The following is a 14,651-nucleotide window of genomic DNA, read 5'->3' on the forward strand; positions in this document are numbered from 1 at the left end:
TATTCTCCTATAGCTGAAATAAAATCTATAAATCGGTACATATGCCAAACAAGTGATAAACAACTTTTAGTGGAACTTCTCAGGTCCTGAATTTTCCTAATATAGTTAACTCTCTATTCACTGGTGAATGGTGTGCCTCATTTTCTGTACATCTGAAAATTTTCAATTCTATGCTTGCTACCCATTTCACTCTGCTGCTTCTGGATCACCTATTAATGTATATTTAGAGACTGAGACTAATTTTAATATTGGATGCCACCAGGAAAATGATGGAGGATCATCTGTGCTCCCTCCTCCCTTCAGGACCCCGGCCCCAACAGAGACGCCAACAGCAGAAGGCATTTCAAGCGACAGATACATGAATGTTGGCTTTTCCGTAGAACTCTTCCCCTATACAAGCACAGGTAATCAAGAGTTAACTAACCTATGAAAGCCATAAGGATTTCCAGCTGCGTAAACAACCACTTTTCAAAACAACTTTCAAATTTTCCAGCAGAGCACGCTGAAAAGGCACTAAGTAGATGACCCTGTTCGGAGACAGTCAGAAGTCCTATTCCAACACATGCCTTCTGAAAGGGTAAACACTTGCTCGCTCATTGCCGGGGCCAGGTGACACACCTGCAGATTTGTCAGTGTCACAGCACAGCAGGACACTTATGGGAAACACCAGCATAAACAACCGATGTTGGTATCTTTTACTAAAGGAACTGCAGATTTTTGGAGCTGGGAGGCTCCCCAGGGATCAGCTCAAACCTCTTATTTCCCGGTGAGGAAAAGGGTCTGAAAGCTTCAGGATTCTGCCCGTGGTTCACTGGAGAGTGAATGAAGGAAGGGGATCAACCTACCCTCGCTTCTACTGGTATAAACCTTTCTCCTTCCTTTTGCTCCATTTTATTCAAAACTTCATGCAGGGAGGGGCATTAGCAGGACGATATACCTTTAATGTGAAGGTAGACAAGCTTTTTGTAGGCTGACATGACAAGAACAAACCAGAAATAAAAAGAGTTGCCAAACAAGACCACTTTCGTTCAGCGCAGGGATCAGTTACAAAATGCCCCAGCGATGCTTACGTTCCAAATACTCTGCTTAAGCGCTCTGTTGTTTCCTTATAACTGGAGCCTTAGTTTTCATCAATTGTTCCATCCTCATGCACTTCCTTTCTCACTTACTGTGATATTAATGCTTGACATTTCCTTAGAGACACAACTTTATATTTCTATAGTCATTTGGCTTGGTTCCTCAGAAAATTTAACGGCATTAAGAGATTCTCTGACTCACTTGCTGCCATCAGTTAGAATTACTACTGACTACAGCTTGTTATCAAAGCAATATTGAAATCATATTTGTTTAGAACAGTAAAACAGTACAATTAAGAAATATATAAAATAACATTCATTCCCATCCTGGAAGTGGGCATGTCTCCTGGCATTAAAACACATTTACAATATGTTAATGATCTGAAGTCTCCTATTCTTTAAATCATGTGTGATAGCTCTACATTAAAAAGAGAAGAATGTAATTTTAAAAGAGATATTCGTATGTAAGGTAAATGGAATATTCTAATAGAAATTTAAATACTAATTATATAAAGTCTAATACTTCATATAGGCAATGATAGATAATATGATGAAACTAAAAGAAGAACACACACTCATTATTGAATAACTCATTATTTTCTATCATTGGAGAAGAGTCCATTTAACTTAAGTTTTTACCAGTTTAAATGCCAATAATTTAATTTTTAAAATAATTTTGGATGCAATCTTCTTAAACAGAGTATATGGAACATGGTTTAAGGTCTTCTTACTGATTCAATATTACTATTGTTATTGTCAACACCTGTTACTGAATTTGGCTATGATCCGGGGACACCTTTAAGACACAGATGAGGCAGGGGTCAGGAGGGTATCTGCTCTGACACTAACTGGCCACAGACACTATGCTTTGTGAGGCCTTAGGATTGACTTTTGTAGATTTTCTGCCATCGTGTTACTATTTCTTGCTTCCATAGTATAGATAGCAGAGTCCCATCACTAAAAATAAACGTGGCTGTTTCTCATCGGCTATGAGTAGGGGTACTTAATTCATACGTCTTTGGAAATAAGTAGAAAATAAGAGAAAAAGGTTCTGAGTAAGAACCTGAAGGGCTCCCTTATGAACAGAACACCGGAGGCAGGTGAAGCGCTGGAAAGGCCCTGAAATGGAAAGGAGCGTACCTGAGCCCCAGCAGCAGGAGAGCCGCTGACGGCACTCCCGGCAGCAGTGCACACTCGTCAGCTGAGAGATCCGGCTCTCACGTCCTCTGGTTCTCTCAGTGCAGGGACTCAGACACTGACTCTGCTGCCTGAGATATTCTGTTTGGCCTCTTCCCCGCTTTGGGCTCTAGTTTGTATTCCTTGGAGGTAAAGCAGCTGGAAGAGGGACTGCAAGCCTGGTGACCCGCTTCCTCCAAACCAACTGCACGGACAAATGCCGTGACTAGCAGAGCCCAGGGTACCAGACCTTCCCATTTCAGATGCTCTTCTAGCCAGAAGCATCACTATACAAAGCTAGCAGAGATCTTGGTCAACTGACCTCAAGTTCCGTGCTGTGATAGTTCATGCCATACTCTGCGGGCATCACCAGGACGCAAATGCAAGTATACTAAGGTACAGATGTTAAAAAAAGTACTTTAACAAATTACCTCATAAAACCTTCTTAAGAGCAATATAGTATCTGATATTGCCATTTAAAAAGGACCTACTATAACAGATTTTTAAAAATTAAGTCTTGCACTAATTTCTCTTTCTAGGACGGTGATTCCTCATAGACAGGTGAGGAAACCCAGGCTGCCCTGGGAGTGTTTCCTCTAGATTAACTCGTATTTTCCCTTACCTTTGTTCAGCTGCACCGGCATGCTTTCCGATTTCATCAGCCTCTGCTGCTGCAGAGGATGCTTGGGGGCCTCTGCGAGGGTCCTGGGGGGAACCACAGCCGGGGAGGAGGTACCGCCACTGCCTCCCGGTACTGGGCCATCCGCACCGCACGGGGCCGTTGCCGGAGAAATCAACTTTCTTCCAAAATTCATCAGGCTAGTAGAGACCTTATTTATATTCAGGGGAGCACCTTTGGCACTGGTCCTGTAAAAACACAAATTAGGTGGAGAGTCAGTGTTTAAATTAGAGGACAACTCTATTTCACATGCTCTGTTGATATAAAAACATACCTTACCTGCTTTGAAAAAGGTCTAGATCAGCTACACGAAGTGAGGCGTGATAATTTCAAAGTGACCACAGAATAATAAAACAACAAGATTCTTAAAGATGTGGCTTATGGAAAATAGTCTTTTTACTTTTCATTCATTCATTCATTCAACAAACAGGGCCCATTATGGCCAACACTGCAACTGTCCAAAACTGACATAGTTTCCCTCCTGGAGATTCTAGAAAATACATTCATCACATAATCACATAAATAGATGTATGACTAAAACCTGTGATGAGGACTCTGAAGGACAGGTACAGGGCTGGGCAAGTCTGGGGTAAGCCACAGAAGGGGGCACCTGGGAAGCCAAGCTGAGAATAGATTTCCCACAAACTCTGGCCTGTGGGAACAAGGCCATATTTAATCTGACTTTGAAAAACAAATGTGTCTGAGAGCCACGAAGTCAGTTCATAGAAGTACATCAAGGGCTCTGGTCCACGAGAATTGAGTCCACCCTCACCCCACACTACCGCCCCCGCGTTCCGTATCCTCCTTCCCCACGTCCCTGCTTTACTTTTCCTGATGGTGCTTTGCATCATCTGACATACTACATATTTTACCTATTTGGCTATGATCTGTCCACCTCCCCCATCCACCACTGGAATAAAAGTTTCATGGAGACAGGACTTCGGTCTCCCTGCCATGTTGCCAGTTGCCTAGAACATAACAGGTGTTCTAGAAATATTTGTTAAAAGGCAGCTGCGTCTACCTGTGGTCTGAGCCTTTTCACCTATTACCATGGAGGAAGCGTCCCTTGCTCCTGGCTACGACCCGCCTCCCCACGTGCGGGGAGATCCCATCTGCTCTGACCTTTGGAGACTGTTGCTCCTGGATCTTGCTCTCCTGCCTCACCATTTCCCCCTTTCTACCGTATCTTTCTCATTAGCACACAACCGTGGTGTGTGTGTGTGCGCGCATGCAAGCGTGTCTCCCAACTCCTCCTTTGGACCCTCATTCCTTCCTGGTTACCATCCTACTTCTTTCCCTCCTCACAACACGTATTTCCAGAAGTGTGCTACTTGTGCTTCTCCAGTCCTGGCCCACTAAGGTCTGGCTGTGGCCTCCCTGCCATCGCTCTGAAACCACCCCTCGAGGTCACCAATGACTCCGCAGAGCGAAGGTCCATCCTTCCTTCGCGCCATGTCTCAGCAGCAGTCAACTCCCCTCCACTCCCCCCTCCCTCTCAGACAGGTCCTCTCTCGGCAACCAGGGTTTGCCAGCACCCGTGCTCTGCCTGGCAGATAGAGGACACCAAGTCAACATTTGCTAAAATGAATGATTACTTCCCAAATGATTCATCATCTTGAAGTATCTCAGGGCTATTATGTGAAAGACCAGTTATGATTATAAATTATTTTAGTTGTAGGAGGCTGACCATGTCAACATCAAAGTTTGCATTTTTACTGCCCAATCATTAATAGAAGCTTGTTTTCTCGCATTTAGCTTCTTCTTCATAAAAGTAGGAAACTGAAAATCAAGTTTGAGGGATCCACTTGTTATGGTTTTAGTTACCTTGAATTTTGCCATCATTTCCTACTCTCAGATCTACCTGGCAGCACTTACATGGTAACTCTCCTACTTTTTATATGACAGCTGTATCCTTGCCATTACTAGATAGGGCGCTAAAACAGAACTGATCCAGAGTTCTGTAATAAAAAGCAAAGAACACTATGCTTCTTCCTTCCATAAAGTCTTTAACGGTTCTAGCTAATATTATGGGCTAGGTATGGGAAACTTATATTGCTTCAGAGATTGGACAAATCAAATTTAAAACCTGGAATTTGCTTTATAAAAGAAAAGAGCTATTCATTTATAATTCACGAAATGTGAAAAAAAATCCTTTTTCAAATGGTTCGTTTTGCATCATTTCATCTTTAAAGAACAAAGCTATTTAATGTCCTTCCAAAAATTATTGAAAGTAATGTTTCCTAATGGGGATGAGGATATATAGTGATGATGCACCACTTACTTCCAATTTTTACACGCTTCCTAAGGAAGTAGAGACCTCTCAATGTATAGACACTACAGCTTGGCAACAGAGAAAGCGCTCAATACATGTCTATTGAGAAAAAGAATGAATGACACGTAAAGAACTCATAAATTCCGGATTCAGAAGGCGTTCACCTCTGGCACTGCACTGCCCTCGGCAGCCTGCGTGCACCCCCCTTTCTCGCGAGTCATGGTGGAAAGGAGAGTTATTAGGATACTGAAGTTCCACTGCATTTTAGTTTCGCTTGTATGCAAGTCAAGATTCGTAATTCACGGACATGAAGAAGTTATAATGTTGTTACCCTTTTTTATAAACAAAAATGTACTAGTCAAATTCCCATATTGCCAGTTCTAAAATTCGTATGTTGATAAAAGTACTAAGAAACTGCTAGGGCATTATCAAGAGACTATGGTTAAGGCATCTTCATTACTACTAAAAACCATGAAAAACATACAGATCAAGCTCATGCTGAGCCATTTTTCATCTGAAGAACTCTTAAAAGAGGATGAGCACTGTTTTCCTTTTTTGAACGTTTTTTTGTTTTCAACCAATTTCCCCCTCACCCACTACCCCATGCTTCCAGAAGAATAAGAAGAATTTTGAAAACAACTATTGAAAGTGACTGTATTTTCAGATAGAAACAATTATAACCCATGTACTTCTAGAGCAAGCATGCTGCCCACTGTTTGTGTTCCAGGCATGACAACTTTTGTGACAAAGTTAGCTAAGAGAGATCTTAAATATCAGCAGCAGCAGTCTTCACAAGACATACTAAACATTCTGCAACAATTATTATTGGCTGTTAAGTCACGTGTGCTAAATTAATGAAAATTAATGCAGTTGTCAAGAGACCTGACAGACAGTGAGGACCAGACTGGATTGGAGTAAAGATGGGGGCAATGTGTAAACAGTGTTAAAAGAGATGCTAGGGGCTTCCCTGGTGGCGCAGTGGTTGAGAATCTGCCTGCCAATGCAGGGGACACGGGTTCGAGCCCTGGTCCGGGAGGATCCCACATGCCGCGGAACGACTAAGCCCGTGAGCCACAATTACTGAGCCTGCGCGTCTGGAGCCTGTGCTCCGCAACAAGAGAGGCCGCTACGGCGAGAGGCCCGCGCACCGCGATGAAGAGTGGCCCCCACTTGCCGCAACTAGAGAAAGCCCTCGCACAGAAACGAAGACCCAACACAGCCATAAATAAATAAACAAATAAAAAAAAAAAAAAAAAAAAAAAGAGAGATGCTAAGAGGGCTTTGGCGTTAACAAGACATTGAACACCAAATCTAATGAGCATCGGGCTCTGTGTAATCAAAGTCTTTCGTTACTGTTGTCTACACTACATACTATTATTAAAAACAGTACCACCCAGGAGGGATTGTTTGGAAATTGTGCCAAGAACTTTCTTTTAGCACAGCTTTCTTCAGTGGGTTAAACCAGCAGCAACAGAGGCAGCTTCCTGAAGATCCATGGATCCTTCGAAACACCTGTACCAGAACCCAACCTGGCTTCACTGCTGGGCCCTTTTTGGACAGTTTCTGAAATTCTGAAAGTGGGTGACTCTTGCTGCCTCTTCTACCCTCTTCCTACCAACTTGATCTCTTGCAGCCTGGCTTTCTAACCCACACTCTATTTACTGAAAGAGCTTCTAGGGTCTCCAATGCCTTCTTAATTGCCAGGATCATGAGCTGCTCTCATTCAACTTGTAAAACCTTTCTAAAACTTTAAAAAAAAAAGTATCGCCTCTGTAAAAATTCTCTACAACCTTCTTTCCTTTCCTGGTATCCAAATCTTTTCACCACCCTGATGTATTTCCTTCTTACCTACAGATTTCTTTCGAGTCTAATATTAAGTATCTAATATTTGTTTATTTCACTCCACTTGCAATAAAATGTTGTTAGATGCTTGTTTATATTTCTGTCAAATAATGAGTTTTCAACTCATTTTTAATTATTTTATCTATATTCCCAAAGGTTGAATGCTTGGTTCATTCATTCATTCATCCATTCATTCACTTATTCATTTTCTCGTTTCCCCAATAAAAGCTTTTAAAGCTGCACATTTGCATCTGATTAAAGCAATAGCATCGGGACTTCCCCGATGGTATAGTGGTTAAGACTCCTCACGCCCAATGCAGGGGGCCCCTGCACGATCCCACATGCATGCCTCAACTAAGAGTTTGCATGCCACAACTACGGAGCCGGTGAGCCACAACTAAGGAGCCTGTGAGCTGCAACTAAGGAGCCCGCCTGCTGCAACTAAGACCCAGCACAACCAAGTAAATAAATAAAATAAATAAATATTTTAAAAAAATAAAGCAACTGCATCAAAGATTTTCCCCCACATTTTCAAATAGTCTGTTGATTCAATTGTTATTTAGATACATTTAAAATTTTAGACAGTTGGGTTTGTCTTAAGTGTATTACTCATTTTGTTTTATTAAATAAAAATAGAAATATCAGAAGAATGGAAGTGGGGAAATATTCTGATTTTTCAAAAGGACTGTGGAAACCAAACTGTAAAATAGACTGGTTTATACAAATATTTTTACTAATTACTTGGAAATGGTTGAGTTTATTACAAGTAGCCAGTCTGGTTCACTAAAAACAAGTCATTCTAAGACAACTTTATTTCTTATCTGAAGCGTTGACCTCTGTCGGATTTTATCAAGGTGCAGTGAATATAATGGAGGATAATACACACTTAGTTACAGCTGAACAACTGTACCTCACGTGTACTGCTGAATGTTCTAGCACCCCTCTGGTGACATGTGTCTCAGACTTGGTTCACAGACCTCCTCACCAGTCCTTTTTTTTAAGGTCATAATCTTCTGTCACTGAGTTACGTAACTTGGAAGAGTTATTTAGCCTGTTGTCTGGACCTTAGTTTCCTTATCTTTCAACCATGGGGGCTGAGTTATATGATATTTTGTGTCCCTTTGAGATAGAATATCCTATAGTTTTAAGACTTGAAGAAAGAGAACATGGGCTTATGAATTTTAGACCAAAAGCTGCAGAGGCACCCAATACATCAGATAAAATAATCAAAATTTAAAATACTCTCAACAGGGTAGCATGAGAAATAAATGAAACAGATAAAATTTAATGAAGATAAATAAAAGCTTATGCACTTAGGTTAAAACTTTTGACAACTGCTCATTACAGATAGAATAGGGAGGCATGGATTAACGTGAGTTCATATTAAAAAAAAAAAAAGTCAAGCTCTCAAACATGAATGTTTTGGTCTGGTCTACAAGGCTAATCTGAGCCCATAATGCTGTTGCAGGAGAAAAATAAGATTCTTGGGCTGCATTAATTCTAGACGAGTGAACTTCTGGGTTTCCAGACCAGCGTGTAAAAGGCTTGGAAGTCTTTACACTGTCCTAACAACAAGTAAAAAGCTGAACAAACTGAAAAAAAAATCAACATTTTTTTTCTTAGATCCGTAAGAGAAGTGAGGTCAAAGGGCAAACTGCTGTCCCCCAGATTGGAGAGAGTGACGGGTGAATACAGAGGATCACGACCTACCAGAGCAGAAACCCACAGGAACCAGTGCTGGGGTAGGGAAATTGGAACTGTGGCTGAATTGCTAGAAGCTCAGTGTGGACAAACTTGAGAGTTAAAATCTCCAAGGGGACCCAGTCAGGAGGGTTGGAGGGGCAGCCCAAACTTCAGCGAGTTTTACCTCCTGGAGCTCTACCAGGTTCTCATGGTAAATATGGGAGAAAAATTGTGCTTCTGGCAGGGGTAGAGGAAGGAAAAGGAACCATTTGAAATACACCAGAGCATCTTGTTCTTCTCAAATGGTCTGCCCTCAGGAGAAATATTTAACCAGAGTCCAAGCTACAGGGTTTTTTGCCGAGCCTAACTGACCTGGGGGAAGGCAAGTACCCAACCACAGCCCCCTCTAGCCATCGTGTTCCACCCGACGTTAGTGGGGGCTGCAGCTGAGAGGCATGTGTCAAGTTCACAGTCTGGAAGCCCAGGCTCACTAAAAGACTGAGACCTAATCATAGGACTGTAGAATGCTTCCTTTCCTCCACACCTTATCACCACATTACTGAAGGCCTATTTCTGGAGTTCCTTTTACCCAGTACAACGTGTCCAACTATTAAAAAAAAAAAAAATTAAAAGATGTACTAAAAAAGCAAAAAGCATAGTTTGAAGAGAGAGAGCGACCAAGCTTCAAAACCAGACTCAGATATAGCAGGGATGTTGGAATTATCAAACTGGAAATTTAAAATCACTATAATTAAAATGCTAAAGACTCTAAGGAATAAAGTATACAGCATGCAAGAACAGATAGGAAATATAAGCAGAGAGGAGGAAATTCTAAGAAAAAAAAAAAGAAATGACAGAGATCAAAAATACTGTAACATAAACAAAGAATGTCTTTGATGGGCTTATTATTGATGGACATGGCTGAGGAAAGAATCTCTGAGGTTGAGGATATTTCAATAGAAACTCCCCAACCAAACAGAAGAGACAGAAAAAGCAGAACAGAATATCCAAGAACTGTGGGACAACCCTAAAAGATGTAACATTCACATGATGGGAACACCAGAAGGAGAAGAAAGAGAGAAAGGAACAGAAGAAATATTTGAAACAACAATGACTGAGAATTTCCCAAATTAATGTCAGACAACAAACCAAAGATCCAGGAAGCTCAGAGAACACCAGGCAAAAAAAATGCCAAAGAAACAACTATACTTAGTCATATCATTTTTAAACTATGGAAAATCACAGAAAAAAAAAAAAATCCTGAAAGAAGCCAGAGGAAAAAAAACAGCTTACCTATAGAGGAGCAAAAATAAGAACCACATTCTAATTATCCTCAGAAACCACATATGCAAGAAGAGAGTGCAGTGAATATGTAAAGTGTTGAGAGAAAAACCCACCAACCTAGAATTCTGTACCCTGTGAAATTATCCCTCAAAAGTAAATATGGTACCTATATATAGTAAGTATATATTATCCTCTTATAGGAAACACGTTTTCCTTTAATAGTAAATATAATATGTGGCTAGAAATACTAGCTGACTGTCTACACTGCAGGAGGTAACTAACTGTACAATCATGGCAGACTGTTTTGGTGATGCATTAATTTCTGGCAGAACTGAATTTTGTGTCTATAAAATGGAGTAGAACAGTAGGGAGGTATGAAAATTACGCTGGAAGAGAAATGGCTAAAAAAGCAGGGAAGCAAGTCCTCCAATACTGTGAGAGCTGCCATGAGGGAAAGCAGCGCTTCTTCGCGTGGTTTTAAAAAATAAGTTTACAAAAGTTACAGAGAGTAACAGAAGACAGTTAAAAGGCTATGACACAGGAAATCCTTTCTAGTGATTTCACAGGCTCAATTTAAAATAGTAAGAGCTCCGTTTCTGGAAGTAAGTTGAGATTAGAAAATCATTTTCAGACACACAGGCTCCCTGGCCCTGGCATGGGTGAGAGGCAGGGTTCAGTTAAAGCCCCTTCTGACTCTGACAGCCTGTGATCAGCTGAGCCAAATGGCTTCTACCATCACATTCACTATCCTGCTAAGATTACAGGACCAAAAAGAGGCCTGAATGATAGTGTGGGCCCTTGAGGGATGCTGTCCAAACCCATCTCAAACTCAGGGGCCTACCTGTCTGCCCTGCCTCCTTATTTCCACCCTCAGTTTCTATTCTGTTCTTTTTGCCTCTCCTTCCTCCTCTAGGTTCATCTTCCCTCTGAGGCCTTTTTGCTCTATTCTTTTCCTTTTGCTTCCATCAAAATCTCCTTTTCTTTCTATCATATTCTCACCTCATCCTACCTATGCTTTTTTCCATCATAAAAACATATAACTTACTTTAAAATTATCTTCTTAAGTGCAAGGAGTAGCTGGAAAAAGTAAATATAAATATGTGACTTTGGTTTTTGGATAGAAAAAATATTCTCTTTGCATCTCTGTAATTTTCTAGTCTGTCATTATTGACATACCCTGAATGGATTATGATTCATATTTCCCTCTTTCAGAATGCTTATTATATACATCTATCTTTTATTTGGAAATTTAAAACAGTTGTCATGGTTGCAAAACGATACTTTTCCAAATGATTCTAACATTTGAGCTAACGTTCATGGGGTACTTCTCACAAAGTCTCTAAGCTGAAGGTCTCAAATTCTATAAAATGAATTGGTTTCCAACTTTCTTAATTCTTTACCTTTAAGGTTGAGTGTATCGAATTTGCTTCAATGAAAGACATCTGTAACTAATTCTAATTTGTTTGCCATATTGTGAGGTTCCTATTATCTTAGAAAATGAACTCTCTCCACATCTCAAGAAACTCAAGATTTTATAGGCCTTTATAAAAACTATGTGATAAAAGTTAGTTTCCTATTACTTATTCCTTAGGAATCTGCCTTTCAAGTGAAACATGTTTCCTTTCATCTATAAAGACCATGTTTATTTTGCGTGTGGCATGTAAATCTTTGTGACTGCTATGTGAAGTAAAAGGAGTGCTTGTTAGGGATAGAAAAGCTAGCCCTCATGAGAGGGTGGATATAAGCTAGACTGTGGGGCTCACCTAATTGGGTCTGAACACAATTTGTAATATTTGTTTAATATAACAAATAATTAGCAATTACACATTAATCGTGGTTGTATAAAATCATGAGATAAACTCCTCAAGACATATCTGTAGGAATAAATTTTGAGGTTTCTAGAGTGGTGGTTTTCAACTAATTTATTTTCTGACCCAGTATCTGAGAGGGATACAAATCTCTCCCGTTAACTGTGGCTCATGGGAGTCTCTGGCCTAGGGAAATACATCAGAATGGAAGAGGAAACAATTCTGAGATGCCCACCTGGTGGGGAGTTTTGCCCTCTTCACCTCTCTACCTTCACTTTGAGAATCACTATATATCTTCACAATTTAAAAAAAAATCACAAGCAGCTGTACTTAACATTTATGAAGAATCAACTGTTAGAGTTTTAAGGAAGGAGGTATGTGAGCCAATAAAGATAAATGTGTGAGTGCACATAAAAGTCCAAGGAAACAGTCACATTAAAAAAAGTACAGCCACAGAACGGAACAGGTTAGATGCAGAAAAAAAGAGGAATTTATTTTCTCTCAATTGAAAAAAAAATATACAAGACTTCTCCACTAAAAACTATAAAACACTACTGAGAGAATGTGAAGAAGACTAATTGAATGAAGAGATAGTCCATGTTCATGGATTAGATAATTCAATAATATTAAGGTATCAGTTCTTTCCAAATTGATCTATAGATTCAATGTAATTCCAACCAAAATCCCAATAATTTTTATAGAAATTGACATGTAGATTCTAAAATTTATAAGGAAATGCAAAGAACCTAGAATAGCCAAAATAATGAAAAAAGAATAATGTTGGAGGATTCAGGCTATTTAAAATCAAGACTTGCTATAAAGCTACATAATTAAGCTAGTGTGGTACTAGAGAAAGGATAGAAGGTCCAGAAATTGGCTCATATCTATATAGTCAATTGATTTTCAACCAAGGATCCACTTTATTCAATGGGGAAAGGAAAGACTTTTAAACAAGTGGTACTGAACTGCTGGATACCTCTATGGAAAAAGATGGACTTTAATTTTTACCTCACTCCACACACAGACATTAATTTGACGTGGACCACAGATTTAATACAAATGTTAGAACCACAGAGCTTTTAGAAGAATACAGAATATCTTTGAGACTGTACAGTAAAGGGCTAACTAAGCGGGCCTGGACTGCCCAAATCCTGCACACTCCAAAGTTGTTTAGGACTGGCCCTCAAGGGGCAACTGGGAGATAACCTCTAGCCCTTGGAATATCCTGCCTGATAAAAGTGTCTTTGTAGACCTGGGGCCTTGAGCCACACCAAAGTTTATGCTAACAATCAGATTTATGGTAAAAGTCTGTTTTTGTTCAACCTGGGCCCCTGCCACACTATATCAGTCTGACCTCTGGAGGGAACTGGAGATGGAGTAGTTAATGTTAGTCACATGGTTGCTTCATGACTACATGACTGACCTCTAATAACAAACCTTGGGGTCACCAAGTCCTGCGTGAGCTTCCCTGGTTGGCGACACTTCACATGTGTTGCCCTACATGGTTCCCAGGAGATTTAAGCACTCCACTGGGAGTGGACACCTGGAAAGTTGTACCTGGTTTCTCTTAGACTGTGAGTGAAAAATGTTGCCTGCCATGTCAGTAAACAAAGGATGCTGCAGCCATCAAGCCATCACATTATAGCCTCCCCAATGGTGAGCCCTGAGGAAACTCAGGATGGAAACCAAATGCCCATCATCTAGCAGTCAACTGCTGCAGCCACCCTGACGGTGCACCCTGAGGAGACCCTGGATGAGAAAGCACAGGATGCTGGCCCCAGGTAGCTGAGGTGCATATCAAAGCAATGATTTCAGTGAACCCAGACTCTTGCATCTTCCCATACATAGAAAAGCGCTACATTCTTTAACGTGAGATGTCTGGTTTTCTTTAATTAACAGTAAACTTTTGATGTTCCGACTACCTGGTATTTGTTGCAAAAACTACTGTATATCCTGGCTCCCCCCTTGCCTCTTCAGAGCAGTCCCTCAGAGTGATCTGAGAGTCCTGTCTCCCTGGCTTGAAGACCTCAGAAAGTCCGCCAAATAAAACATAACCCTCAGCTTCTAGGTTGTGCATATTTTCAGTCGACAACACCAACCTTTTTCTCTTCCTGATTTTAATCTATATTCTTTTGCCACAGTACACTATAAACATGAGTCTATCAGCTTTTCTGAGTTCTGTGAGTCCTTCTAGTGAACCATCGAAGCTGAGTGTGGTCTTAAGGACCCTCAACAATGAAGACTAAGGTGAGTCTTAGATAGGAGATTTCTTCAATAGGAAAATAAAATGTACTAGCCATAGAAGAAAAAAACTGGTAAAAGAAACTTCATTGAAATAATAATTTTCCGCTCATCAAAAGATATCACTAAGAAAATGAACAGGCAAGCCACATACTGGGGGAGGATAATATTTGCAGTACATTTATCTGACAAAGACTCCTATCCAGAATATATAAAGAATTCTTACAAATCAAGAACAAAAAGACAAACAACCCATTAAACACAGGCAAACTACCTGGACAGTTCACAAAAGAAGATATACAAATCACCAATATGCTATGAAAAGATGCCCAGGAAAATGCAAATTAAAACACAATGAGATACCATTTTCACACCAACTAGAATAGATAAAATCAGAAAGACTGACAGTAGTGAATGTTGGCAAAGATGAAGAGCAGTTAGAACCCCCATATATTCCTGATGAGAGTGGAAAAAGGTATAATTACTTTGTAAAACAGTTTGTAGTTTCTTATAAAGTTAAACATAGATCTATCCATTAGGACAATTTAATTTCTAAGTGTTTACCCAAGGGAAAGATAAACACCAAAACC

General features: G+C 40.3%; 1 protein-coding gene across 5 annotated transcripts in view; it reads right to left on the bottom strand.

Annotated features, from left to right (window-relative positions):
- Nucleotides 1-14,651, bottom strand: part of TBC1D5 (TBC1 domain family member 5) — a 542,652-nt gene that overhangs the window by 74,652 nt on the left and 453,349 nt on the right. For all 5 annotated transcript variants that reach the window (XM_061194718.1, XM_061194716.1, XM_061194717.1 and 2 more), the window contains one exon: nucleotides 2,875-3,119. In XM_061194718.1, coding sequence (XP_061050701.1) covers nucleotides 2,875-3,119 — 245 coding nt within the window. The remainder of the gene's footprint in view (nucleotides 1-2,874; nucleotides 3,120-14,651) is intronic.

The sequence above is a fragment of the Eubalaena glacialis genome, chromosome 6 (assembly GCF_028564815.1).
Source record: "Eubalaena glacialis isolate mEubGla1 chromosome 6, mEubGla1.1.hap2.+ XY, whole genome shotgun sequence".
In the NCBI taxonomy this organism is placed as follows: Eukaryota; Metazoa; Chordata; class Mammalia; order Artiodactyla; family Balaenidae; genus Eubalaena; species Eubalaena glacialis.